At 47.8% G+C, this 27,838-nt stretch overlaps 2 protein-coding genes across 5 annotated transcripts; one reads left to right on the forward strand and one right to left on the reverse strand.

Annotated features, from left to right (window-relative positions):
* On the forward strand, positions 1-3,350 carry Nsun5 (NOP2/Sun RNA methyltransferase 5). Of its 4 annotated transcripts, none has more exons than XM_071605580.1 (10): positions 1-117; positions 216-362; positions 648-822; positions 916-1,024; positions 1,407-1,545; positions 1,624-1,739; positions 2,203-2,381; positions 2,569-2,776; positions 2,852-2,992; positions 3,071-3,350. In XM_071605580.1, the coding sequence occupies exons 1-10, from the start codon at positions 25-27 to the stop codon at positions 3,198-3,200; spliced, it is 1,437 nt and encodes a 478-aa protein (XP_071461681.1). In that variant the 5' UTR covers positions 1-24; the 3' UTR covers positions 3,201-3,350. The 4 variants fall into 4 exon arrangements, with proteins under 4 accessions (XP_071461681.1, XP_027804236.1, XP_027804237.1 ...); XM_027948435.2 differs by having other exon boundaries at positions 240-362; XM_027948436.2 differs by having other exon boundaries at positions 240-362; positions 3,076-3,350.
* LOC114102944 (nuclear envelope pore membrane protein POM 121C-like) lies at positions 3,346-27,838 on the reverse strand. The gene is made up of 13 exons (XM_027948434.3): positions 27,273-27,838; positions 26,417-26,632; positions 25,929-26,087; positions 23,789-23,869; positions 19,305-19,476; positions 12,001-12,092; positions 11,430-11,503; positions 10,907-11,031; positions 10,699-10,801; positions 9,826-9,999; positions 7,461-9,161; positions 5,862-5,984; positions 3,346-5,481 (listed from the first exon to the last, which is right to left on the reverse strand). Exons 1-13 carry the CDS (start codon positions 27,836-27,838, stop codon positions 5,384-5,386), a joined length of 3,684 nt encoding a protein of 1,227 aa, XP_027804235.1. The 3' UTR covers positions 3,346-5,383.

A 27,838-nucleotide genomic window follows, 5' to 3' on the forward strand; every position in this document is an offset into this window, starting at 1 on the left:
GTAAAGGCACGCGGGGGCGGCAGCATGGCGCTGTACGCTGCCGCCGCGGCCGTGCTGGCGGGCGTGGAGAACCGCCAGGGCTCCATTAAAGCGCTGGTGTACGGGAGCAGCTTCCAGGTAGCGACGCTGGGCGCGGGCGAGGTGGGCGCCCCGTCCGGGGCCGGGGCGGGGGCCGGGACCGGGCGGCTGGGCGCGGCGCGGCACCCCTTTGCCAGCCCAGCGCGCCCCGCCGCCCGCAGAACGTGAAGCCGCTGTACGCGCTGGTGTGCGAGACGCAGCGCTACGCCGCCGTGCTGGACGCTGTCATCGCCCGCGCCGGCCTCCTCCGCGCCGAGAAGAAGCTGCGGCCGCACCTGGCCCGGGTGAGCGGGGGAGGGTGCCGTCCCTGGGAGCCGAGGACGCAGGGCGCCGGGGTCGTTCGCACGGGGGGCAGGGCAGCCGCGACCCCTGAGCCGCGCCTCCCGGGGCCCGGAAGGCAGGGCGCCGGTTCCAGCCCTCTGTCTGCCCCCCAGGGTCTTGTGTAGTGAGGGACGAGGGAGCCGCCGTGACCTAAAGCGGGCTGGACGGCGGCCTCCTTTTAGCCTCCAGTCGTGTGAATTTCTGAGGCGAGTCGGGCTCAATGCTGGGTCTTGGTCTTCCCTGCCCAGGTGCTAGTGTATGAGTTGTTGCTGGGAAAGGGCTTTCGAGGGGCCGGGGGCCGCTGGAAGCCCCTGCTGAGCCGGCACCAGGCGAGGCTGAAGGCCGAGCTGGCGAGGCTCAAGGTTCGCCAGGGCGTGAGCCGGAACGAGGACTTGTTGGAGGTGGGGTCGAGGCCCGGCCCAGGTGAGCTGGCGGCAAGGGGGCGCGGAGGGCAGTACTGGCAGGCCGCCGAGGAGAGGCCTGTGTCCCTGCTCGCTCACCGCTGTTGCTCTCTAGTCTCCCAGGTGCCTCGATTTGTGCGAGTGAACACTCTCAAGACCTGCTGTGGCGACGCCATTGATTATTTCAAGAGACAGGGTTTCTCCTACCAGGGCCAGGCTTCCAGGTGGGAGCTCAGCGTCCTGTCTGGCTGCCCTCATCCAGGAGCAGTGTCTGGGGCCACAGAGAATCAGGAGTCTGGGAAGAGAGGTGCTGGGTGGCAGTGACTACTCTTCTTGGGTTTTCCTATTTCTAGTAGTTTCTCCTGTCTCTTTTCAAGGGCTGATGGCCAGCCCCACCCCACTGATGCTCCCAGGACTTTTGTTCTACCTTTTTTTCACACGCTGGGGATGGAACCCAGACCTCAGATATGCTAGGCGGGTACTCTTCCACTGAGCTGTGTCCCCAGCACTTAATAGCATTTAAAATATTGGCTGTGATAAACAGTGCAAGTGGAGCCTGGCACGGAGGAATTCAGGAGATGAGTTAATGATCCACATTCCCCGCAGCCTGGAGGACTTGAGGGCCCTTAAGGGGAAGCACTTTCTTCTGGACCCCTTGTTGCCGGAGCTGCTTGTGTTTCCTGCCCAAACAGATCTGCATGAACACCCTCTGTACCTTGCAGGTCACCTCATCTTGCAGGACAAGGTAGGGAGAGGGTGAGGGAAGGATGTGGGAGGCCAGCCCCAGCTCCATATTCACCCAGCTGTTGTGCTCCGCTGTCAGGCCAGCTGCCTCCCAGCCACCCTGCTGGCACCGCCACCAGGTTCTCACGTCATTGACGCATGTGCTGCCCCAGGCAACAAGACCAGTCACTTGGCAGCTCTTCTCAAGAACCAGGGGTGAGTGCCAAGGTCAGATGGGGTCTGGTCTGATCCTGCGCTTTGTAGGAATAAAGAAATCTTTATTCAAATGGCTGGGCTGGTGTTGTGGCTCAGTGGTGGTGTGCTTGCCTAGCAAGCATGAGGCCCTGGGTTCGATCCTCAACACCACATAAGAACAAACAAAGGTATTATGTCCACCTACAACTAAAAAATAAATATTAAAAAAAAAACAAAACTATATTGAAGGCTGAGAGGACAGACTTGAGGCGGTTCAGTTTCCCCAGGCAAAGCTTTCCAGGGGTTGCAGGTGTGAGATAAGGTTCCTAAGCCTGTTATCTCAGAGACCCCCTAAGACACTTAGGTATTCTTTTTTCTGTGTCCTGACTTGACGTGCGTGGTGCTGTTGGGTGTGTCAGAGCTCTGGCTCTCCCTCAGATGCTCCGTGAATTCCCAGATCACCCCCTTCTGCCCTCTTCCCTAGAAAGATCTTTGCCTTTGACCTGGATGCCAAGCGGCTGGCATCAATGGCCACTCTGCTGGCCCGGGCTGGTGTGTCGTGCTGTGAGTTAGCTGAGATCGACTTCCTGACCGTTTCGCCCACGGACCAGCGTTATGATCACGTCCAGTACATCCTGCTGGATCCTTCTTGTAGTGGCTCTGGTGAGATGGGGAGAGAGTGGCTGTGGGATACCCCACCCCAGAGCTAAAGCACACCAGTTTGTTTGGGTCTTGGTTCTGACTCAATAATGACCTTAGGCCTGCAGGCAAAATGTTCTCATTTATCAAGTAGGATCTCAGCACAGGATGCAGCAGCCTGGGAAACTGATCAAAACGGTCTCCTCCCCAGGGATGCTGAGCAGGCCACTGGAGGAGCAGGGGTCAGGCACACCTAGCCAGGAGCGTTTGCGTGCCCTGGCGGGCTTCCAGCAGCGGGCACTGTGCCATGCGCTCTCATTCCCCTTCCTGCGACGCTTGGTCTACTCAACATGCTCCCTTTGCCAGGAAGAGAATGAAGATGTGGTCCGAGACGCCCTGCAGCAGAACCCAGGGTTCAGGTGACGGCCTCCCCAGGGCATGGAAGGGTTGCCAAGTGGCCCCTGGAGCCTGATCCCTCCTCTCTTTCCTTGCAGGCTAGCTCCTGTCCTGCCCTCCTGGCCCCACCGGGGTCTCAGCACCTTCCCAGGTGCTGAGCACTGCCTCCGTGCCTCCCCTGAGACCACGCTTACTGGTGGCTTCTTCGTTGCTGTGTTTGAACGGGCAGAGGTGCCAAGGTGAGGGAGCCAGGGGTGGCCTGCTTGGGATGTATGGGGTGACTCGGGCACACCTACCTGACCGTCCTAACCTTCCAGCTCAGCCTCCCAGGCAGAAGCTCTGGCACCAGAACTTGCACCCGGCCCAGCCCCAAAGAGAAAGAGGAGACGGCGAAAGGCCACTGCGCAGGCTGCAGGTGCAGTCGTTGAGGCCACCTGTGGGAAGTGAGGCTGCCCAGGCTGCCTGTAGGCTCCACAGGACTGCTGTTAGTGCCAGAGGCAGCTGGCAGGAAGGACAGAGTGGAGGGTCCTAGTTAGTCCCTTGGGTCCCTCCCTGGGGGCTGCCTACATAAATAAAAGGCAGAACACAGGCGTCTGATAGGTCACAGTTTTTTATTCGTAATGACATAAGCAAGGAGAAAAATCTCACATTCATACTAAAAAGTCCAACTAGACAACAGGAATTACACCTTTATTTGTAATGGAAAGTCCAGCCTCCTGTTCTGTCCAGTGCAGAACATGTACACGTACGCACTCACACCCAGGCTGGAGCAGGCCCCCTCTTCAAGGGGTTCCTGGCCTGCTGTGGAGCTCAGGTGAACTAGCTCAGACTAAAACTAAGAGGCTCCGCTCCATCCCTAGACCTGTGCCCCACCCCCACCCCTCCAGTCCTAACAGGTATTTGGGACTTGAGGTCCTGGCTCCTTCCTCAGCCCCCACACAGCTAGGGCAGCAAGTGCCCAGCTCTCCTTGGGGTGGAGGCAGTCCCCTGCCACAAGACATTCAGCCTCAGTCACAAAGGGGGAGGGGACTAACTACAGCTACATCACATTATTTATAAAATAAGAATTACACTTATATAACATGTCCAGAAGGAGCTCCAGCCCCTCAGGAAAGCTGCCTGGGACAGCATTTGAGCCCCTCCTTCACACAGGCATAACCTAACTATGCAGCTAATTCTAATCAACAGCATTTATACTTAACCACCTCAATGAACCAAGCTTGAAGGAATTTAAAAGGCAATTTAGCTTAAATACAAAAATAAATTTTTTATTTTGTTAAAAAATGTTTAAATATTTTCTTTTAATTTAGACACACGCATTCATACTTCTTCCAAAGAGGATGGGCGTGGCAGCAAGGCTCTAGGGCCTGGGGAGTGTGGTTTGGGAGCCAGGGGAGAAGGGGAGGGAAGGGTTGGCAGGGGTCCTATTTAGGAAAGAACTAGGGTCTGACTTCAAGGAAGGTTCATTGGTGTACACTGGACATACTGGGAGTTGCCTTGCCTAGTGAGGTCAGGAGGTGGGAGAGGAATGTTGGAAGGAGAGGGTCTTTGCTTCCCTAAGGCCCCATCCCTTGGGCTGCCAGCCCTTAAAGTCTAACCACCACTGGAAAACCCAGGAGCCAGCACTGTGGCTCTCAAGTGGTGCCACTTTGATTGGCCAGGCCAGGAGGCTTGAGACAGTTAGGTCCGGCACTACCAACATGCCGCCACACATACAATTCAATTCTTCCTCCAAACTCGATTCAAAGAGCAACAGACATGGGCTTCAGACAGTGACACAGGACAAGGCATGGGGTGGACAATCCCGGAGGCAGAGGGTGGCCAGTGAGGCCAGCAGGGGGAGGAGGCAGCAGAAAGCAGCTGTGGGCATCCTGCCTGCTCCGAGAGCTTCTCCTGCAGCAAGGGTCTTGCGCTGGCTCTGCCAGACTAACAGTCTTGAGCCACCAAGCTTTTAGGGGCCAAACTGGCAGAGGGCAGGAGACGAGACTGGACTCAGACCTGGCAGGGAGAAAGGGGGCAGTGGGAGAAACACCCACTGGGGTCTCCAAGGCAAAGCTAGATTCAAGGTCATTTAAAAAGGAATCCTGCAGGGAACCAGTGAGGGACAAAGCAGCAAGTAATGGGGAAATAAGAGTCCCCAAAAGGGACCAGAGGAAGAGAACCACTTCTTACAGCCTAGCCAAGCAGGTAAAGCTTAGGGATAATCCATTTTCCCCAATCCCATGAAACGCAACAGATTCAAGTGGGTGCATCGCACACCCTCTGGCAAGGATGGTCCTGGGGGTGGGGGAGGTGGGAAGGGAAGCCATCTGACTTAAGTGACACAATAGACAAGCCGGGGAAGAGAGCGGACAGTATGTACAGATGTTTCTTTAGTTCTCCAGCCTCACCAGTGCAACTGTTCAAGTACAGGTTTCGGGCTTTAGCCCTGCCCTCGCCTGCCCCCTCCCTGAGGTGCCAACTCTCTCCAGAAGGGAAAGGGCCCCAGGGCTGCCACCACCTCCCTTGGTGGCTGAAACCAGAGATCTAGGATAGTTCTGTTTTACGGAACTCGAAGGGTCAGAGGCTCTTCCTAGCAGGTGCTGAGGTCCAGATTTGGGCAAGGGCTGGGAATGGGGACAGGACAGAGGCTACTTCTTGCGGTTGTGCTGCCGTCGGGCCTGCAGTCGCTGTCGAGCCCCTGGGGTCTTGGATCCGGCACCAATGGAAAACGAAGGGGCTGCTGATCCTGGAAAGATTCGACAAGACCTCATCAGGTAGCTGCTCCCAGAGCACATGGTTTTGAGGCATCAGCTCTAAGTCAACAAGATGGTGGGGACTTGAACAGGGTCCTCAGATGCCACAGCAGCCCCATGAAGAGGCTATTAAAATGCAAAACCTCCAAAAGTCCCATAAGGGAGGCCCACAAATCCATTTTTACTTGACTTCCCCAAGTGTCCTGGGACTGTCTTCTCAACTCTGCTATCCAAGTCCACGCTGGGTGGTGCTGGACCCCCAGGAGCTGTCTCCACAGGGGCTTGGAGAGCCAGGAACCTTGCCATACACCCCAATTCCTCCTCACAGAGAAGAAAAGCAGATGACACTGGCAGTGGAGAGATGGCTACTTACCGAAAGGCCCAACTCCAACAAAGCCCTGGGTGGGTGTTGAGGAAGCCCCAAAGGAGAGGCTGCTGCCCACTGTGCCCACTCCAGCAGTCGGGGTGCTCTGCCCAAAGGTGGGTGTGGAGGTGCCTAGAACAGACAGCAGAGGACTGTAGAGACTGAGCCAGGGTCAGAGGAAAGAAAACAGACGGCAGAGAAACTAGGCAGAGGGTCTGCTCTTTGCAGGGGTGCTTCCCACAGGACCTGCCAGCCCTGGTTCACACCACCATAGCTAACTGCAGCGGTCACACCTGGAGCTCAGGTGAGCCAGCAGGCCCTCAGTGCCCCACTTTCTGTGCACACAGCCCAGGCATGCCATGCCTCTTCTGTTCTGCCAACCTGCCCTCTGACAGCCTGACTCACCTCACTCCAGCGCACCACCCTGTTGGACCATCTGATCTTCCCAGGTGCTCTGGAACTCCCTCTGCAGGGCCCTGATCGGCCCAGCGTGGCTGCCCTGCCCACTCTTCCTCCCCCTGCCAGAGAAAGCTGCCTCTCTGGTCAGGCTGGAGGGGGGCAGGACCTTCCCTGCTCTCCAGAAGCTGTGTCCAGACCACTTCTCTTCCATGCTCCTTCAATATCATCAGTCTTGCTCCTGAACATCTATCAACTGCCAGATGTCCTCTTTTATTCAGTGGGCCCTTGGCTCACTGTTGCCCTCTCCATCACAATCCGTGGTGACTTTGCCAGCTGTCAGGATGATTCAGGATTCCTCAGCAACCCAATGACCTCCGCCACCCACCCCTACATTCACTTGTCAACTGCTCCAGCTCCAACAAGTCACTGCAGGCCTCACCTACTTCTTCCAGCTCACGGTCCCCACAACAACCTTCCACCTTCTCCTGCCAGAGACCTGAAGTCCACTGCCCTCCTGCTGCATTCCCCCATAGGCTGGAGATCAGCAGTACCTGCCTGTTTTAACCTCAACAGCCGAGAGCTGCTGGAAAAGATACAGTGCTGACTTGAAGTTCAGGCTTCTCTTCTGCAGTACTGGCCTGAACCCATGCCTCATGCATGCTGGGCAGTGCTCTCCCACTAAGCCACATCCAGCCCTTTTTGTATTCGCCCAGGCCGGACTCCAATCTCTGACCCTCCTCCTGCCTAGTCACTAGGATTACAGTTGACCACCATGCCTGTTATTTCTCTATTTAGTCAAGGAAACAGAAGCTCTGAGGACAAAAATTCACCTTCCAGATGGCAAATAAGACCACTTCATTCTGCTGCAAATTCTACAATTCCCTTGATACTTAAAATCCAATCACTGGAGCCCGAGGCTCACCTCTGCCTGTCTCAGAACCTCTCTCACACCATCTTCCATCTGTAGCCAAGCTCGCCTCCCTCTGCCCCTGGGCCCTAGCACCAGCCAGGCTCACGAGCTCCCCACCCACATGCCAGTCCTTCTGACACAGACGTCCCTCAGCAGAAATGGACTGCTCAGAAAGGCTTTCCATGACCCCTGAAAGGCACTAGCGAACACTTAGTGCCACCTGCAATTCACTCGTCTTTACCAACAAGTTCCTTTACCCAGCATCAGGCCTAGCAGACCACACCCACTCCTGATCTTACCTCCAAACACAGGTTTGCTCTCAGGTGTGCCAGCCACATTGAAGGCAAAGGGTGTGCTCTGGTTGGGTGCACCCAGGGCATTCTGACTTAAGCCCCCACCAAAGGGGGTGGCGGTTCCTGTGGTCCCACTCTGTCCAGCTCCAAAACTGAAGGCCCCAGAGGTGGAGCTGGGGCCTGGGGCAGCCACACTGAGCCCGAAGCCCCCACTGGCAGCTGGGGCTGCAGATCCCCCAAATGTGAAAGGGGACGGAGTTGAGCTGCCAAACACTGAGCCACTGGTCCCACTGGGGGTGGTCTGGGTGGTAGCTCCAAAGCCAGAGGTGGTGGCTGCACCGAAGGAGAAAACAGGCGTCGTGCCTCCAAAGGCTGGCTGTGTGCTGGCAGGGGCGCCGAAGGCTGAGGCGGTGGTCTTCAAGCCAAAAGCTGACTGTGTTGAGCTGCCAAAGGCAGGCTGGGCCGTCGCCGGTGCTGCAGACGGGGCAGGGGCTGCAGAGTTCCCAAAAGTGAACGAGCTGCCAAAGCTTGGAGCAAGGGCTGGCTTGGAGGACCCCTGCTGCTGCCCATCAGCAGCCCCGAATGTGGGCTGGGGGGTGGCCACTGGATATGCTGGGAGGGAGGGCTTGGCACTGGAGCCAAAGGGAATGCTGAACGCGGGGGTGGTGGTGTTGCTGAAAGTCAGGGTGGGCTGGCTGCTGGTGGTGCAGGCTGAGGTGGCAAGGGAACTGCCAAAGCCACTGAAGCCAGCAGTGCTGTTGCTGCTGCTGCTGCTACTGGTGGTGGCCGCCTCAACAGCACCGGGCAAGGACTGGCCAAAGGTGGTGGCTGCTGTGGACGTTGGTGTGGCAGTGGATTTGCCAAACTGGAATACAGAGCCCACGGCTGGGGTGAAGCTGGTGGCAGAGGCAGGGGGTGCTCCAAAGGGGAAGGGCTGAGAGGCGGGGGTCACGCTGCCAGTTGTGCTGCCACCAGCGCTGGCCACGCTGCTGACCCCAAAGCAAAAAGCAGGTTTGGAAGCAGAGTCTGTGGATGTGCTGGCAGTGGTGGTTGGAGCCATGGCCGAGGTGGCAGTGGCCAGGCCAGCAAAGAGAGGGGCAGCTGGGGCTGCAGCAGCCGTTGTTGGCTTGAAGGAAAAGGGAGCAGGCAAGGGCACAGATGCAGGTGGCCCCAGGTCACCAAAGATGGGCTTAAAAGTTGGGGTGGCAGTACTGGTGGTCATGGGCTGGGTGGAGCTAGAAACAGCTGCAGCTGTGACGGATGTGACAGAGGGGCCTTCGCTCTCGCTTTTAGGTGGTGTCATGAAAATGGGCTTGAACATGGGAGAAGCAGAAGACGTGGCTAGGGCAGCTGGGGTGGCTGGAGAAGCCGGGGCGGCAGGGGCAGCCGGGGCGGCAGGGGCAGCCGGGGAAGGGGCAGAGGGCATGCTGCTCGACATGCCGAACAGCCCACTCTGCTTGGAGGTGGGGGAGGGGGTAGGCGGGCCTGGGGCTTTGGCAGATGTGTCGGTCTGAAGGGCTGGAGGTGACTTGGTGTCCACGACAGGTGCTGTGGAGGAGGCAGGGACCAGCCCCAAGAAAGTGGCTGTGGATTTTGAGTCTGAAGAGGTGCCTGGCAGGGGCCCTGGTGGTGGAGAGCCAAGGGAGGTCAGCAGGCTGGGTGTCTTCAGAGGTGACGGGCCTGTGGTGGTGGCCACTTCAGCAGATTCTGGGAAGAAAGTAAGAAACCCGAGTTCTCTAGTAGGACAGAACCAGCATGTCTGCGCCTCTGGTGCCTCCCTTGGTCAGCTGAGAGGTGTGACAAGTCTACGCCACAGCCTATGAAGCTCACTCAGAGGTTCTCCTGTTTCCATCCCCCAGACCACAAGACAGAAGGGAATAACCCAGGACCTAACTCGAGGTTATACGTGGAGGCGCCACATCACCAGAGCACTGACCTAGACAGGTCTTGTCTAATGGAGATGCACCATGCTCACTCACCAGCTGCGAGGAGGAGACTCTCTGCCCCTGGCCCCGGGAGGCTGCACACTACACCTGGACTACTGTCTGAGGAAGTGCAGTAAGAGGTTGCACACTGGCAGTACCCCGAAGGCCTGGGCCTGTGACATTCAACTGACCCTGGAAACCCACGTGGAGGAACTTATCTTATTTGGGGCTGTGGTCTAGTAAGCCACACTGCAGATACCTCGCAGGGTGGTCCTCTCATTTACAGATGATGACAGCAAGGCTCAAAGCAGTCCTAAGACTGGGCTTCGAGTGGAGCCCGACCCATGCTGCCTTCCCAGTTTTACTCGAGGCAGCAGCAACTTTAGACTGACAGAGAAGCACGAGGCTGGGCTTCATCCCGAGGGCCAACACTGCACGGTGCTTACCTGGGAGGGACGGGTCTAGGGGACTCTGCATCTTCTTCAGGCTCTCTAACAACGGGTTGGTGCCCGTGGCTTGCGGGGAGGCTGCTGCGGAAGGGGTCCCCACAGCAGGCAGGGTGAAAGTGAAAGAAGGCTGAGTGGCGGGTGGGTTCTCACTGACGGAGTTTGGAGAAACATCTGAGGGAGAGACACAAGATTCAACCTTTGCTCCTTGCTGGAGAATTCTTTCAAGATGGCACAGGGAAGCTCCAGGGCTAGCAGCTTGATCTAGAAATTGTTCCCCTCAATAGTGCTCACTGGGGGCTGGGGCTGGGGCTCAGTGGTAGAACACTCGTCTACCATGTGTGAGGGAGGCACTGGGTTCGATTCTCCACACCATGTATAAATAAATGAATGACATCTAAAAAATATAAAAACAAAGCAGCAAAACCAAAAAACAAACAAACAAAAAAAAACCGGTGCTCACTGTGCTCCAGGATTTAATGAAAAGGTAGGTGGCTGGGGGTAGTGGCGCCTGCCTATAATCCCAAGTGGCTCAGGAGACTGAGGCAGGAGGATGGCGAGTTCAAAGCCAGATTCAGAAATTTAGCAAGGCCCTAAGCAATTCTGTGAGACCTTGTCCCTAAATAAAATACAGAAAGGTGGCTGGGGATGTGGCTCAGTGGCTAATCGTCCCTGAGTTCAAAGTGCCTCTGGGTTTAATCCCCATACCAAACAAAAACAAAAACAAAAACACCTAGCTGGACTTCTCAGAAGAACAACAAAGGAAAACAAGAAACTCTTTCTTAGGAAACCCTTTAGAAGAACAATAAAACCAAAACCAAAGGAAATGAACACATGGGGCCTTCGGATGTGCCACTGATGTGCACCCCTTACCAGTCTTGTCCTCCAAGACCTTGTTGAACCACTGGAGTGAAGCTTTCTTCTCCAGGTCAAGGTCCTCAGCAGTGACGGAATAACCAAGCTGAGGCGGTGGAGGCTGTCAACGAGGAATGGAGAGGCTGCGCCATCGTACAGTGGCAGCAGCTCACTTGCACCAGCCCTCCCAAGATGCAAGAGGGCCAACGTGGGTGACTAGACATACCAAGGTCAGTTGGTCCCCTCGCCTGGAGGGCAGCAGCGGGATCTTCCGTTTCCGCTGTCCAGAGCTGCCAGGTGTAGACGGGGAAGCCCACGAGTTCGGCTGATTCCGAGAGGTTGTGTCTGCAACTAAAGACAGGAAGAGGGCCTGCTGGCTTCCTTCCCTCTCCCAGCAGGGCAGAGCGCTTTTCTATCCACTTGGCTTTTAACACTGAGTTGTCACTGTGTGTCTAAAAAGATGCTATCTTCCATGGCTGAGGCCCCCAGATGGTATCTGTAAGATTATTTCTAATAGTCGAGAGGAAATAGTTAATTGCTCCAAATGCAGCATCCAATGCTTACTGGGTATACTGGGTACAGCTGTCTACCCAGTGACTGTGTTACATGGGACTTGTCTGTATGACCCTCTCCTTTAACTGTGAAGCCAGGCTGCCCTAGCTAGACAGGGCAAAGCTCCGCCAGGTGTTCTCAGCGGTACTCCTTCAGCCATCCCTCCACCCACCGCTCCTGCTTGCTCATCCACTCACCCTTTTCTCCCTGGGACTCCTTGTCGGCCACCAGTGGAGTCGAGGAACTGGAATGCTGACATGGCTCCTCTTCTCTGTGGGGTTTTGAAAGGTGGAATTCAGTTTGATAATGTTCTACACCCTTCTAACTGCCAAGGAGCCTAGGCCACATCATTCTTAACCATGCTTAAGATCTTAGTATGTCAACATAAAAAAGGTCAAAGGAGAATTCCTATAGAAACAAAGATCCCAGAGAAGCCTGTCTTAAACCAACCACAACCCCACGCAGTCTGCCGAGCCTAGATCTCCAAGGAGCAGAGCTGCAGTTGGCTGCATACCCAGAACCCTCTCAGCACTCCTGTCGAGTGGCTGCTGAAGCAAGAGGCAGAGCAGGGCCTGTGCAGCCAGTGTGCGAGGCCGCAGGAGGAGGGCCATGCTGGTGGGCACCCGCATCACTGCCCTTCTCTGAGTCTTACGCTCTTGATCCACTGAGTCCGAGTCATGCAATGCCCGAGAGCCAGCTCCAACCCCTCCCTCCTCATCCCTGCCTGTCCACACAGAGCAAACGGTCACTGGAGGAGGTGATAATCACCTGGTTTTCTTGGCTGGCCTCTCCGGAGTCTGAGAGCGGGAGGAAGCTGGGCTAGAGAAGGGGGACGCAGGGGGACCACTCCTCTTCCACAGCTGAAATCAACCAGAATTACACAACTGAGACCAGGGACAGCTGGGCACACAACCCTAGAGATAGATACTCTTGTGGTTGTGTTCATCACTGCATGTAAAGTCCCTTTTTAAGGAACTAAAAAATATTTCTTTATGAAGACCCCTGAAAAGAAAGTCAATTGTCAGTTATGGTATTGTGGCAATTACAATTATGGAAGCAAAAAACGAAAGAAAAGTCTAAACACAGAAGGAATGAATGCACCTTTTGCATATAAGAAGTAGGACTGAGGGGCTGGGATGTGGCTCACTGGTAGAGCACCTAGCACGTGCAAGGCCCTGGGTTCGATCCTCAGCACCACATAAAAATAAATAAAATAAAGGTATTGTGTCCAACTACAACTAAAAAATAAATATTAAAAAAATACTTAAAAAGTAGTAGTAGCATTGATGATATTCAGTAACAATACAGAGCTATATGCACAAGTCTACTCCAGACTATCTATGGAGGAGAAAAAAGTAAATTTAAACACACTTTTAGGAAGATAAGCCAGTAAACTAAATCTTGTTTTCATTAAGTTTAGTTTTAAACTTTTTTGTGATAAGGGAGATTGAACCCAGGGATGTTCTATCACTGAACTACATTCCCAGCCCCTTTATTTTTTATGTTGAGACAAGATTTGCTCAGTTACCCTGACTAGCCTCAAACTTACAATCCTCCTGTCTCTGCCTCCCCATTCACCACACCTGGCTTTATTTTTCAAAACATGCTGTCATGACATTTGTGATTTTTGCTACACTTCTGGCATCTATGATTATGTGCAGATCATCCGTATCTGTCTTTTCTGCCAGGAAAAGTCCCTGACAGCAAAGACAGCGGACACTAGGCACATACTCTGGCCAGCGAGTCCACTGATATTTCTTACAAAAGGGTATATGAATAGTCAATAAACAGTTCTCACTTCTGTCTTACCAGTTATTGGGGAAATGCAAAGTAAAAGCCACAGTGGAATACCACCTAACATCCATAAGAACGGCCAGAGACTGACAGTACCAAGAGTGGTGAGGAAGCGGAACAACAGGAACAAGACCATGTACTGCTGATCCTAAAAGTATAAACTAAAGCACTCCAGAAATTGTGCCAGGAACAGTGGTACATGTCTGTAATCCCAGTGGCTCAGGAGGCTGAGGCAGGACGGTCTTGAGATCAAAGCCAGCCTCAGCAATTAGTGAGGCCCTAAGCATCTTAACCAGACCCTGTCTCAAAATAAAAACTAAAAGAGCTGAAGATGTGGCTCAGTGGTTAAGCACCCCTGGGTTCAATCCCTGGCGTCAATAAAATAAAATAAACAGGCAACATCTGCTTAAACTGAACATACACAAACTTTATATATGTGCACCAAACAAAAGACTTGTATAAAGCAACAATAATGAATGACCCAGTGACATACCCGGACGAACCTCACAAGTAAAATGTTGACTGGAAGAAGTCAAAACATAAAATGACAAATGCATGCTCTGCTTCCATTTATACCAAATTCAAAACCAAGGAAAAAACTATTTGTGGTACTAAAAATATTCAGGAAGGAAAGGAGGAAAAAGTACAGTGATGCGAAGTGCAAACCAGGGGGGCGCTAGGTGTTAAAAATGTCTATTACCTGACCAGCGGATGGGTGGTCATGATTTGTGTTTCTCTGTATATTACACTACAATTTCAAAAGCCATTAAAAAAATAAGATTATATGACAAAGAATGTTATGAAAAATATAACAGGTAAGACACTTGGAAAGGAAAAGCGCACATGCTGCCTCTTTATTATGAAAAAGAGGCCCCAATCCTGGCACTCTGCCAGCCCGGTACTGCAAGACAACACGTCAGTCAGTGACACATTACATAAATGATGGAGCCGAAGACCTCCCACACCTGTTAAGACTGGCATGACGCAGGGATTTCTAGTGATGCTGGTATGAACCTGCTACACTGCCAGGTGTGGTGGCACTCGCCTGTACTCCCAGGAGGCTGGGGCAGGAGGATCACAAGTTCAAGGTCAGCCTCAGCAACTCAGTGAGACCCTTGTCTCCAAATTAAAAAGTAAAGAGGACTGAGGATGCAGCTCAGTGGTAAAATGCCCTTGGGCTCAATCCAGCATTCCTACTACCACTACCAAAAAGAAAAGCTTAACCCACATAATTATGTAGAGCATCCAATTCTCTGTGTCTGGTTTTTTTTTTTTTTTTTTTTTTTTCTGTCTTTCCTTTTCTCTTTCCTTTCCATGGTACTGAGGATTGAACCCAGGCCTGGAGCACACCAGGCAAGCTATACTACCACTGACACATTTACAAGCATGCGCCACCATGCCCAGCCAGGATCTAATGCTTGATAAGGATAATAAAATAAAAGACTGTGCTCCTGATGTATATATTTATTTAGAGTGTATTCCTACTTACGTATACAAGAAGGTTTACTATAAAACTGTGCCTGCTACATCTGCAGCAGACTCATCCATCTCATGTTTACTGAGTTCCTTCGTAGCACCAAGAGGCTACACTGAGTGGCTCACCTATACCAACTAGGTCAGGTGAGTGCACTAACTCTATGGCGCTCACTCAATGATGAAAAAAATCACTAATGATACATTTCTTGTTAAGTGACATTGATTGTACCTGCAGTAAGAATATACAGTAAGAATGTTAACAGCAGCAAGCCATGGAGCAGAGACCAGGAGAGCCAGGAAAATGGAATACTGCTTTCAGTTTCTATTTTCACATGAAAGTTATCAATGCTTAAATATTCTTTTGAAACCAAGAAAGGCATACATTTCAACAAATAATAATAATATACAGTAAAGAGTAAACTCCTACTGGGCACAACAGCACATAGCCTGTAACTCCTGGCTACTTGTGAGGCTGAGGCAGGAGAATCTGTAACTTTGAGGCCAGCCCGAGCAACTTAGCAAGATCCTGTCTCAAGGAATTAAATAAATAATAATTTCCCTTTTGTCTCAATACTTATTGTCAGTTTCTGCTGAACTGCCGGTTGTATGAAAGTATGACACAAGGACATATGGACAATACCTACCCAGTCACGTTACCAGATTAAAGATGAGAAGGCAAGAAAGCATTGTGGAATCACACACATACCCAGCCGCCCAAAGAGAGGGCGCTGCATGGAGTTCTTCTGAACCTTGCTTTTTATAAATTTTTGGTAAGGATGTAAACAGGAACAGAATCATATAGTGCTAGTTCTGAAAGTGTAAACTGAAAGTAAAGGTATTCTTCTAAAAGTATTAGCTGCCCTACTGAATAGGGAGCTTTCTGCGAGCACCGCTGCTGGTCAGTGGGCAGCACCTCCAGCACTGACCATTTCTGGCCCGGCGAGGAGGAGCTCACTCACACTCCCAGCAGCAACGCACAAGAAGCCTGTTTCTGCTAATATTTCTGTGGTTTCTATTTTATATTTAAAACTTCATTTCATTTGGAATAGGTTTCTCTAATATAGAAAAAACTCTTGAAAATGAGCAAAGACCAGCAGCCCTTCAAAAAAAATGGGCAAAAGTTATGAACTAATGATAATGGAACGAGAATAAAAAAAATCATTCAACATACGAAAAGAAGCCCATGTTCACTCATGAGACAAAAATCAGATACTGTTCTTCACCTGTCCTATAGATGAAAACCCCAAACTGTGAGAACCAACTTTGTTGGCCAGAATGTAGACAGATGCTCCCCTGTTCTCCACCAAGCACCATGGCCACAGGGTGCTGAACAGTACGCAATGATCAACCAAGAAATTAATCATGACCCAACATTTTTTGTGCAAGAATACATAAAAATTTAAAACCAAAGTAATTTTATGTAAAAAATCCTACCATCTTAAATGTGAATTTGAAATGTCATTATGAACTAATGATTCTGATTCTTCTTTTTGGAGGATCTGTATCTCTGCTAGAACCTAGACTAGGTTCTAATAGAATTTCCACTGGAAGAAACCAAAACTATTTGAAGAAACAGCCAACTTTAGTCTGAGCTGGGAATGTACAAAGATTTTGGGGAGGGATCAAAAGCAATAAGACTATTTATCTGGGGCTGGGGATGTGGCTCAAGCAGTAGTGCGCTCACCTGGCATGCGTGCGGCCCGGGTTCGATCCCCAGCACCACATACAAACAAAAATATTGTGTCCGCCGAAAACTAAAAAATAAATGTTAAAAAATTCTCTCTCTTAAAAAAAAAAAAAAAAAAAAGACTATTTATCAAAGACTGCTGGGGTCTAAACAGAAGGATACAGGAGGCAGTTTTTTTTTTTTGGGGGGGGTACTGGGGATTGAACTCAAGGGCACTTAACCACTATGCCACATTTTTAAATTTTTTAAATTTAAAACAAAGTGAAACCTGAAAATTTGTTTAAAGAGGCTGGGTTGTGGCTCAGTGGTATAGTGCTCGCCTAGCGTGTATGAGGCACTGGGTCTGATCCTCAGCACCACATAAAAATAAATAAAGGTATTAATGTCCACCTACAACTAAAAACATTCAAAGAAAATTTGTTTTAAATTAGTTATGCATGATTATAGAATACATTTATGCACTTTGATATACTGTACATAGATGGGACATATTTTCTCATTTTTCTGAGTGTACGTGTTGCAGAATCATATTGGTCATGCAGTCACATACATACATCCAGTAATGTCTGTTTCATTCTACTGTCTTTCCTATCCCCACATCCCCTCCCCTCCCATTACTTCCCTCTGCCTTAATCTAAGGGAATACTATTCTTCCCTAGTGCCCCCTGCCTTATTGTGACTTAGAATCCACATATTAGAGAAAACATTTGGCCTTTGGTTTTGTGGGTTTGGCTTATTTTGCTTAGCATGATATTCTCCAACTCCAACCATTTACTGGCAAATGCCATAATTTCACTCTTCTTTAAAGCTGAGTAATATTCCATTGAGTATACATACCACATTTCTTTATCCATTCATCTATTGAGCCCTAGGTTGGTTCCACAGTCTAGCTATTATGAATTGAGTTGCTGTAAACATTGATGTGGCTGCGTCACTATTTTTCTCATTTTTCTGATTGTACAGATTGCAGAATCACATTGGTCATACTGCGTCACTATTTTTAAGCAAGCTGATTTTAAGTCCCTTGGGTATAAACCCTGAGTCACATCTTAGTCCTTTTTTTTTAATTTTGAGACAAGGTCTCACTAAGTTGCTTAGGGCCTCAGTAAGTTGCTGAGGCTGGCTTTGAACTCATGATCCTCCTGCCTCTCCCTCCAGAGCCACTGGGATTACAGGCGTGCGCCACTGTGCCCAGCAACAGGAGCCAGTTTGAAAGGATTCCCACCAGCCAACATTGGAAAAGTCTCTGTGTAAAAATTAACCACAATGTATTGAAAAATATGAAATGTCTACAAAAATTTGGAAGTTAATAAAGATAATTACCAGCAATAGCAAAATTTCCGATGGTCCCTTCTGCAGTCAGCTGTGCCATCTGATTACCCTGACCCTTTCTAGGAAGAATGTTTTCTTCCACACAGGTTATCAAGGTAATATATGCAGAAACCATAAAAAATGAATATCCCCATTTTCAACCCCCAACAACAGCAGATCTAGCTAAAGATGACAAATGGCTACTAAAACCACCAGAGGAAAAGTCCAAAAGAATATTTAAATGAATCAGACCAGCAACACCAAAACCAGCGGTCAATATTCGCATTCCTGAAGTGGGAAACCAGATGTTGCCTGCCTGCTGAGATGAGATATGTCAGGAAACACAGCACCACTACGCAGTACCTGCTCAAATAATGGTGCTTCAATCTAATCAAGCTCCAGGATCCAACTACTCACAAGGAATAGGAGAGAATACATCTTTTGAAACGACATTATAATGACGTAAACTGAATCCAGAATGTAGGAAATTCTGCAAAAGGGATCCATTAAAAAAAAAAAAAAAAGACATGAAAAAGGGGATATGAGAGTATTATAGAATAAAGACAAACGTTTAGTAACAAAGGTGACGAGCTCAGTTAAGGCTCCTTATCCAAAAAAACGCTGGTAACTACTGAAGCTACAGTGGCGTTTCCTATAGCTATTTATATTGGAAATTTTTTATATAATAAAAATAATTTAAAAATAGGAATAAGTATGTAATTAATGGGGCCACTGTGGTGACTAAGCTAGGAAATGCATGTATCCGGCTTAGCACTGAGCCCCACACAGAACAGGTGCTCAAGGGAAAGGTTTCAGTGGTGCCATTTTCGCTCCCATGACCACTCAATGAAACTCAAGTGCTGTATGTTTTCTCTCATACATGGATTCCAGAGAGGAAAAAACAAAGGGTGGGAAGTGTCTCATGAAAACAGAGGAAAGGACAGGGGGCAGAAGAAGGGGAGGGGAAGGGGTACTGGGAAATAAAACTGACCCAAGTAGACTGTTATATTGTGAGTATGTATGAATATGTGACAATGAATCCTGGAACAAGACGGGGGATGGCCTCTTCACCACTTCTATTCAACATGGTCCCTGAAACTCTAGCCAGAGCAATTAGACAAAAGAAATTAAAGGCTCAGCTTCATCTTTCACTGATATTGCTATAAGGGCTTCAGGACTGATGAACATGTCTCAAAATCTCTCCCCTCAATAACCTTTTTTGCCACACTTTTTTTTTTTTTTAAAGCAGTTCCCATCTATAGTACCCACCATGGACACACTGCTGAAGGGGTGCTTTAATAATCGGTCAAAGATGAGGAAGAGTTCAAATAATTCACCTGTCCAAGGCCCTTTAGCTATTAAGTGTCAGAGCCAAGATTTCAGCCCCAGCTTGGCTGGCAGCAGAGTTTTGTTTTTTTTTTTCCTTGCACGACATAATCCCCTTTCTCAACAACAATCAACCAGTTTTGCTTAAAGCTTACTCTAAATATTACATGCCTATAGGATAAATCTCTTCTATGGTCCAATGCAACCCAGACAACCAAGCTTTGGATCAAAATAATACTATTTACTGACCTGTTCAGCCATCTTACATTTATTTGCAATAATAGCTCTATTTCTACCCTATTTACTTCTACTTTCTATTCCATTCCACCGGTCTACAGTTTGTTTATTATATAAGGCTTTGAATCTCTGTTAGCTTAGAGATAATCCCAATGTTGGTAATCATTTTCATTAAGTGACGCCAGGACCCCCACCCCACCCCTTCCCCCGCAGCCCCAGCAGCACAGAGCCACCACTGTACCTGTGAGATGCCACGGGTGGAACTATAGGAACTGGTGATCGCATTGCGGCTGGAGCTAAGAATGCCACCTGTGCACGTGCTTGTCAGGGAGCTCACAGAAGAGGTGCGTGATCGCTTGTTCAAGTAGTCATCTGAGCTTTGGGAAGTGAGAACTCTCTTCAGAGACCCAGGTCTAAGGGAAAAGGGAAAAGGTTAGATGTAGTACTGAAGGCAGCATCCTTCCAAGGGTCCATCTGTGGTTATAATACCTTTCTACATATAGATGGAAGGAAGAGGACAGTGCTCTTAATTGGCATTGCTCACAATTTGGCTAAATATATCTGAGAAAGTCAGTAGAGAAAGCCAAACATTCAAAACTCAAATGTGCGATTCCATTTATATAATATTCTAGAAAATGCACACTCATCTATAGAGACAAAGCAGTGACAGCTGGAGCAGGGTGGGCTTGATTACAAGAGAAGCACGAAGGAGTCTGGGGGTGATGAACGTGTTCATTACCTTCATCAGAATGGTGTGACAAGGGCATATGTGGCAAAACTTAGCATATTTTATACTTCAAACAGGTACAGTGCATTATATGTCAATTATACCTCGATAAAGCTGCTAAAAGAAAGAGTTAAGAGGAACCAACTATTGTTTCTAAACCTACAACCAAAACAGACATTCCCCACATATCCTTCCTGCTACAATACAGACAACAACCTCCCAGACTGATCTGTGCCAGCCATGAGCCGTACATTCTACGCTTCATTATTAGGAAGTCTTTCCCTAAGCTCTTACCCACAGATCTTACCTGCAGCCAGATGGAGCCTTGACAGTTCTTTACCTTTTGGAGGACCACTCTGCTTCCTTTCCTTACTTCCCAATATTTCCCCTGAGGTCATTCTCCTCTGGGCTAGTACTTCTGTATCCTCAAAACTCCCTCACCTATCACCACCACCCCTTCTGGTGGTTTCCAAATCCCCTGAACATTCCCAACAGCCCAATTATGGGACCAGCCCAGGTGTCTGCCAATGACTCAATGAACAAAGAAAACGTGGTATACATACATACAGACTTTCATTCAGACATAAAGAAAAATTAAATTATGTCTTCTGCTGGTGCGTGGAAAGAACTAGAGAACATGCTCAGTGAAATAAACCAGACTTGGAAAGTCAAGTGCTGTATGTTTTCTCTCACACGTGGAAGCCAGAGAGGAAAAAACAAAGGGTGGGAAGTGTCTCATGAAAACAGAAGGGAGACCAACAGAGGAAAGGACAGGGGGCAGGAGAAGGGGAGGTACTGGAAAGTAAAACTGACCCAAGTAGACTGTTATATGGTGAATATGTATGAATACGTGACAATGAATCCTGGAACAAGACCGGGATGCCCTCTTTCACCACTTCTATTCAACATGGTCCCTGAAACTCTAGCCAGAGCAATTAGACAGACAAAAGAAATTAAAGGGATATGAAATTAAAGGAAAAGAACTCAAACTATCATTATTTGCTGACAACATGATTCTATACTTAGAGGACCCAAAAAACTCCACCAGAAAATTTCTAGAATTAATAAAGGAATTCAGCAAAGTAGCAGGATATAAAATCAATACCCATAAATCTAATGTATTTCTATACATCAGTGATGTAAGAAATTTTCTCGGAAAGAAATTAGGAAAACTACCCCATTTACAATAGCATCCAAAAAAATAAAGAAATACAACACTTGGGAATCAACTTAACAAAAAAGAGGCGAAAGACCTCTACAATGAAAACTACCAAACACTAAAGAAAGAAAGCGAAGACTTTAGAAGATGGAAAGATCTCCCATGCTCTTGGATAGGCAAAATTAATATTGTCATAATGGCCATACTACCCAAAGCACTATACAGATTCAATGTGATTCCAATTAAAATCCCATTGTCAGTTCTTACAGAAGTAGAAAAAGCAAACATGAAATTCATTTGGAAAAATAAGAGACCCGGAATAACCAAAGCAATCCTTAGCAAGAAGAGTGAAGCAGGAGGCAGCATAACATCAGACCTTAAACTATACTACTGAGCTATATTAACAAAAATGACATGGTATTGGAACCAAGCAGACACGTAGACTAATGGTACAGAATAGACAACACAGACACAAACCTACATAAATACGGTTATCTCATACTAGACAAAGACACCAAAAACACACTGGAGAAAAGATAGCCTCTTCACAAATGGTGCTGGGAGAAATGGAAATCCATATTCAGCAAAATGAAAATAAACCCCTCTCACCTGCACAAACTCAAAAGTAGAACAAGGACCTAGGAATTACACCAGTCACCCTGAGCCTAACAGTAAGAAAAAGTAGGCCCAATCCTCATCATGTTGGATTGGGTCCCAACTTCCTTAACAAGACTCCTGAAAGCCTAAGAAATAAAATCAAGAATTTATAAATGGGATGGACGCAAACTAAAAAGCTTTATCTCAGCAAAAGAAACAAATGAGGTAAAGAGAGAGTCTACATTTTGGAAACAAATTTTTGCCACACGCCCGTCAGGATATATAAAGAACTCAAAAAACAACACTGGTGGCTGGGGTGTAGCTCAGCAGTAGAGCGCTTGACTCCCAAGAGTGAGGCACTGGGTTCAATCCTCAGCACCACATAAGAGTATATAAACAAAATAAAGTTACTGCGTCTATGTATGAAAAAAAAATCCATTAAAAACTTAACACCAAAAAAACAAACAACCCAATCAATAATGGGCTAAGGAGCTAAAAAGACCCTCCTCAGAAGACATAGATTTGATAAACCTATCACATGTAAATAAATAAAACAAACATATAGTGTCCAACTACAACTAAAAAATAAATATTAAAAAAAAAAAATACAGACAACAATAAATGTTGTGAAGATGTGGGGGAAAAGGCACACTCATACATTGCTGGTGGGACTGCAAATTAGTGCACCCAATCTGGAAGGCAGTATGGAGATTCCTTAGAAAACTTGGAATGAAACCACCATGTGACCCAGCTATCCCACTCCTCGATCTATATCTGAAGGACTTAAAATCAGCATACTATAGTAACACAGCCACATCAATGTTCATAGCACCTCATTTCACAATAGCTAAACTATGAAAGCAACGTAGATGCCCTTCAATAGATGAACGAATAAAGAAACTGTGGTATGTATTCACAATGGAATATTACCCAGCATTAAAAGAGAATAAACTACGGCATTTGCAGGTAAATGGATGAAGCTGGAGAATGTCATGCTAAGTGAAGTAAGCCAATCCCTAAAAACCAAGGGCAGAATGTTCTCTCTAATAAGTGGATGCTGATCCATGATTGGGGGAGGGGGGCATGGGAAAAATGGAGAAATTTTGATGGGGCAAAGGGGAGGGAGGAGTGGGGGAGGGGTATAGGGGCAGGAAAGATGGTGGAATCAGATGGATATCATTACCCTTGGTACTTGTATGACTGCACATAGGTGTGATGCCACATCATGTACAACCATAGAAATGAACAGGTGTGCTGCAGTTGTGTACAGAGAATCAAAATGCATTCTGCTGTCATATATATCTAATTAAAATAAATCTTTTAAAAATTAAACATTAAGAAAAACCCAACAATGAATCCCAGTTATGTATGCTTATAATGCACAATGAAAAGGAAAAACAAAACAAAACCCCCAAAACAACAAATCCCCTTAATCTCTTGGTTGCTTGACTGGAATTAATCTCAGTTTGCATACATCCTTTCTTGTATGTTGAACTGAACACGAGGTTCTGACAGTCGAAGCATAACTATGGAAAGCAGGACTAACCACACTTCCCAGCTTCATTCTAATCATCTTCTAACAGCAGAGTAGGATCACATTAGCTTTTGTGACAGCCACATCACATAAGTTATGTGTAAGTTATACTAAGCCTTTCCACACATATTTCTGATTTTCCCCCCTCCATTTTGTTTCCCCTCCATTTTTTTTCTTTTGGTACATTTATAGGAGATTGCACCCAGGGATACTTAATTACTGAGCTACACCCCTAGCCCCCCACTTTTTTTTTTTTTTTTACTCAGCCAGGGTCTCACTAAGTTGCTGAGGCTGCCCTCTAATTTGTGATTCTCTTGCCTCAGCCTCTAGAGTAGCTGGGATTCCTGAAGTGTGACACCATGCCCACTTCTCCAATGTATTTTCAAACTCAAATGCAGAAACTTATTGCATTTAATCTATTTAAACAAGCTTTGTGATCCTTCTGTTTACATACCTGGTCATCATATACATTTACAAGCCCTTTAGCTTTAGCAATTTATTCATATTAATGTAAAAATATGAAAAGAAATTGGACAGAAGACAGTTAATGTAGCAGGTTCCTCAAAATGTTCCTTCCTGATTTCAAAATGTGAACCTGAACTACTTAGCAAATCAAAAAGCAAAGAGAAATCTTTAGGGCAGCAGATGTGATAATGCCCTTTTCCTCAACAGCTGATATTTATTTCATCCAGATGAACTCTCACTTACTTCGGTACAAAAGAAGCAGGGACTCCATTGGCCACCAGGGGCTCAAATGCTGAATGTCCACTCCCACTGCTATCATGGCGCCTACAATAAACAAAAAAATTCTCAGTGAAATAACATGACCCCCCCCACCCAAAGCATATTTCAGACCCCTGGGATTATATACTACCTCTGTGGAACATAGATTACATTCTAGAAAAGGAAAAAGTTGTTTTAAACCTCTAAGTCTTTGAAAGGTAAATTTTATCTGAGATAGCCCTGGTAATGAAGGATAGCATGAAAATACTTTAAGACCTTTTGAACTACACAGGTATATCAATTTCTTACTTGCTAACTTGACACTGAAGTATTATGATCATAAATTTAAAACCCAACACCCACAAATTTTAAAAAATAAAAACAAAAACCCCAAGTGTGTCGAGGACCAATCCACACACCTCACAGTGCTCTGGAGGTTAACATGCCAAAACGGTTAGGTAAAAATCTACATATCACATATAAGAGCATGTAAATGACATGTGATCACTGCTTATTTCAATCATGGGAAAGATAAGACTGAATCTTTAGTTGTACATGCACCACAGCCAAGAAAAATCTTCATCCTGGAGAACACGAGACACCTACCTGGACCATAAAAATTATTTCCTCCCTGCCCTCTGCCATTCTTAATTTTGCAGTAATGTTTGAACTCACATTTAGTTTACTATTGAGCCACATTCCCAGCCCCCTTTTTAAGTTTTTATTTTGAAACAAGGTCTTTGCTAAGTTGCCCAGGCTGGCCTTGAACTTGTGATCCCCCTGCTTCAGTCTCTTGAAGTCACTTACATTATTGGCAAGTGCCACTGCCCTACTCATCCTCTGCCATTTCTACTTACCTAGATGATATCAGCACGAACTGCTCATTTATCACAACTGAAATTCTATGTCTGGGTCATCATCACCTGATTTTCCTATATTCTTAATGCATATACACAAATTAAGATTTCCTTTACTTAATTTTGTCTTCTACAGTACCATGGACAGCCAACTTTAAAACTGCTGGGTATAAACAATCCAGTCAAGCTAATGGGGACAAAAGTCATGTTCTTCAGGTGTGGGGTTCACTCTCTCCTCTGAGCTCTTCCCTGACCACTAGATATGAAGAAGCCCATTCTTGTTACCTTTATCTCCCTGTTTTTTTTTTTTATCCCCATATACTTATAATCCATGATTACATTGTTCATTTTGACATTTTTAAAAATTGCCTGTCTTGGGCTGGGGCGGTAGCTCAGTGGCAGAGTGCTTGCCTTGCATGTGTGAGGCACTAAATTTGATCCTCAGCACCATATAAAAGCAAAACTAATAAAATAAAGACATACTGCCCATCTACAACTACAAAACAAATAAACAAACAAATAAATAAATAAAAACTGCCTCTCTCTCTCAAAAATGTCCCACGAGGGCTGGGATTCTGTCTCGTTTATTGTCCATAGATCCTGGAACAGGGTCTGGCATTACAATGGGTGCTCAGTAAATATTTGCTGAATTGCAAAAATAAGTGGAGAGCCCCTGGGTTCAATCCCCAGCACACACACACACACAAAATAAACAAATAAATAAATAAATAAAATAATCCTCAGGTGACTCCTTGGTAAGCATAAATAGTCCTGTATCCCAAAGAGCCACTTAACTACCTCTCCTCTCACTGTACTTAGGAAGTTTTTAACTCCATATTTATTGAGTAATCATATAAACAAAATAAGGAAATTGGTTTCATCTTCATACAAACAGACCATACTCTAGTTCACTTTTGACAAGCACTTCCTTAAGTAGTTATGATTTTAAACCCAAGTTATTGAACATAAAATTGAGAAGACTTGAGAATTCTCTTCCCCAAATAATATTTAACATATTTATATCAGAAGTAGGATCCCAACGTGGATAATCTACAGTACTTATGGAAAGAAAAAAACTATAAAAATTATCTAATCTGTCTTTACAAACTGAATAACATTAATGTCCTTATTACCAGGACATGAGAGAAGGGGACTTCAAAGACTCACAAACTGAAGCTGGCTACTGTCCCTTTATAAGAATGACCTAGATTTCACTGAACACTCAGGATCCGCACAGGAGCCCATTGAGCATCTGTGGGGCCTGCTACCTTCTCTTATTCTCTTGGCCATCAACAAACACTTGGTCTTCTTCCTCCACAATCCTTTTCTTCCTCTCTTTGAGGGCGTTCAACACGGTCTCCTTTGCACATGGGTCTGGGACACTACTCGATGGTGAGGGCAGTGTTGAGTTGATTAACCGCTCTGGTCTGTAACAAAAGACAAGATTGTAGCAGCTGTAAGATATTTTAATTGCTATACCACACAGCATTAGATCCAAGCCTCTGGAAACCATAATCTAACCAATTGGCAAAAATATCATTTATATATTCACAGAACCTGTCCTGAACAATGAAAGCTACCCTCAGGGACAAAAAATAAACGAAGGTTTTTATTAGAACTTGGGGTTTCTCATTTAAATAAGCAGTCATTTCTTTTCCTTTCTTTCTTCTTCATTTTAATAATTGTTTTGCCAGAGAAACAACTATAGAAGAAAAAAGCAGGCATAAAGGGAGAGCACTCTTCCAATAATACTCACGCTGGAGAACGAGTTAGCTTGCTATCCGGAGGGGCAATCCTCACAGTCACTGGGCTACACACCATCTTTGAGTTCCGAGAAGAGAGCACAGCCTTCTTGTGACAACCATTCCAGCACACTGTGGGCAATACCCCCAGCAAGGAATATTGGGCCTGCTGGATCGGATAGCGTCTTCGAGGGGTTATTACAAACCGACTGGGTAAAGTCCCACAATCCCTATGAAGAATGAGAGACACACCATAGAACCAGAGAAACTTAAAAGAACATCAGACATTTTCCAGAGAGTTTATATCTCTTTCCAAGCAATACAGAACACAGTATTTTTATGGCAAATTTCCATCTGTGGGCAGAAAGTGGCAGCTGTTCAACAGCTGTCTCTACCACAGACTTCAACAATTTTAGAGTGAAATTGAAAACCTTGTCTACACATGTACACTATGCTACTGGGTTGCACTGGGAGAAATTTTTCAGTATTCTTTGGATCAGTTTATGCTAATCAGAAAAATGCACATTAGTTCATTTTCTCAACTAAATATATTTATCAAAACTCTAAAAATTTAACACTTTCACTATGTTTTTTTAGTCAGGTTTTATCAACGAGGCATTTCCTGAGCCTGGTATCATTTCTCTGGTCCAGACAAAACAGCCAAACATTCCGGTGACTAAACGCAAAGAAGTATTTTGGCTCGTTGCGGAGGCTCGCGTTCTCCCAGGCCCACAGGCACTACCGTCCAGCAGCCTAGGAACTGGGAGGGGAAGAGTGTTAAGACCGCGGTTCGCCCGAGGCAGAGGCGGGCAGGAGACTTACACCGAATTAGGCGGGGGTCGGGGTCGACGCTCCGCGCTGTGCTCTTACCTGTGCGCCGGCCTCCGGGAGGGCCGCAGGAGAGGGGTGGGGGGAGACGGGTGAGCGTACGGGGCGCGCAGGGCCGCGGGCGGCGAGGAGCTGGCGGGCAGGCGGCGGCCGGGCCGCTCCCGCGGGTCCCCGCCCTCCTGCGCGGCGGCAGGCTGCGGCGGGCCGGGCTTGCCCAGGTAGCTGCCCATGAGCAGCAGTTCGGCGGGGTCGGGTCCTTCGAGCAGGGTCCGAGGCTCTAGGAGGCTTCCGTTTACTGCCGACTTGGCCGGGGGCGAGGCGAGCAGCGCTCGCTGCCTCCGCGCGCTGCGAGGGAACGACGGCAAGGCGCGCTGGCCTCGGGGCTCGCGGCTCAGTCCCCACCAGGCCGCGGTAGCCCCCACGGCCAGCCAGGCCAGCGCTGCCGCCGCGGGCACCAGGTACAGAACGAGGCCGAGTAGCACGAGGCCGAGCAGCGCCGCGCCCGCCGGCCCGCCGCAGCCCCGGGCCCGGCCCCGGCTGTCCCGGGCGCTCGCTATGGGGGGCCGCCGCCGCTCGCCTCCTCCAGCCGCTGCAGCCGCCGGAGACAT

Source organism: Marmota flaviventris, chromosome 19 (assembly GCF_047511675.1).
Source record: "Marmota flaviventris isolate mMarFla1 chromosome 19, mMarFla1.hap1, whole genome shotgun sequence".
NCBI lineage: Eukaryota > Metazoa > Chordata > Mammalia > Rodentia > Sciuridae > Marmota > Marmota flaviventris.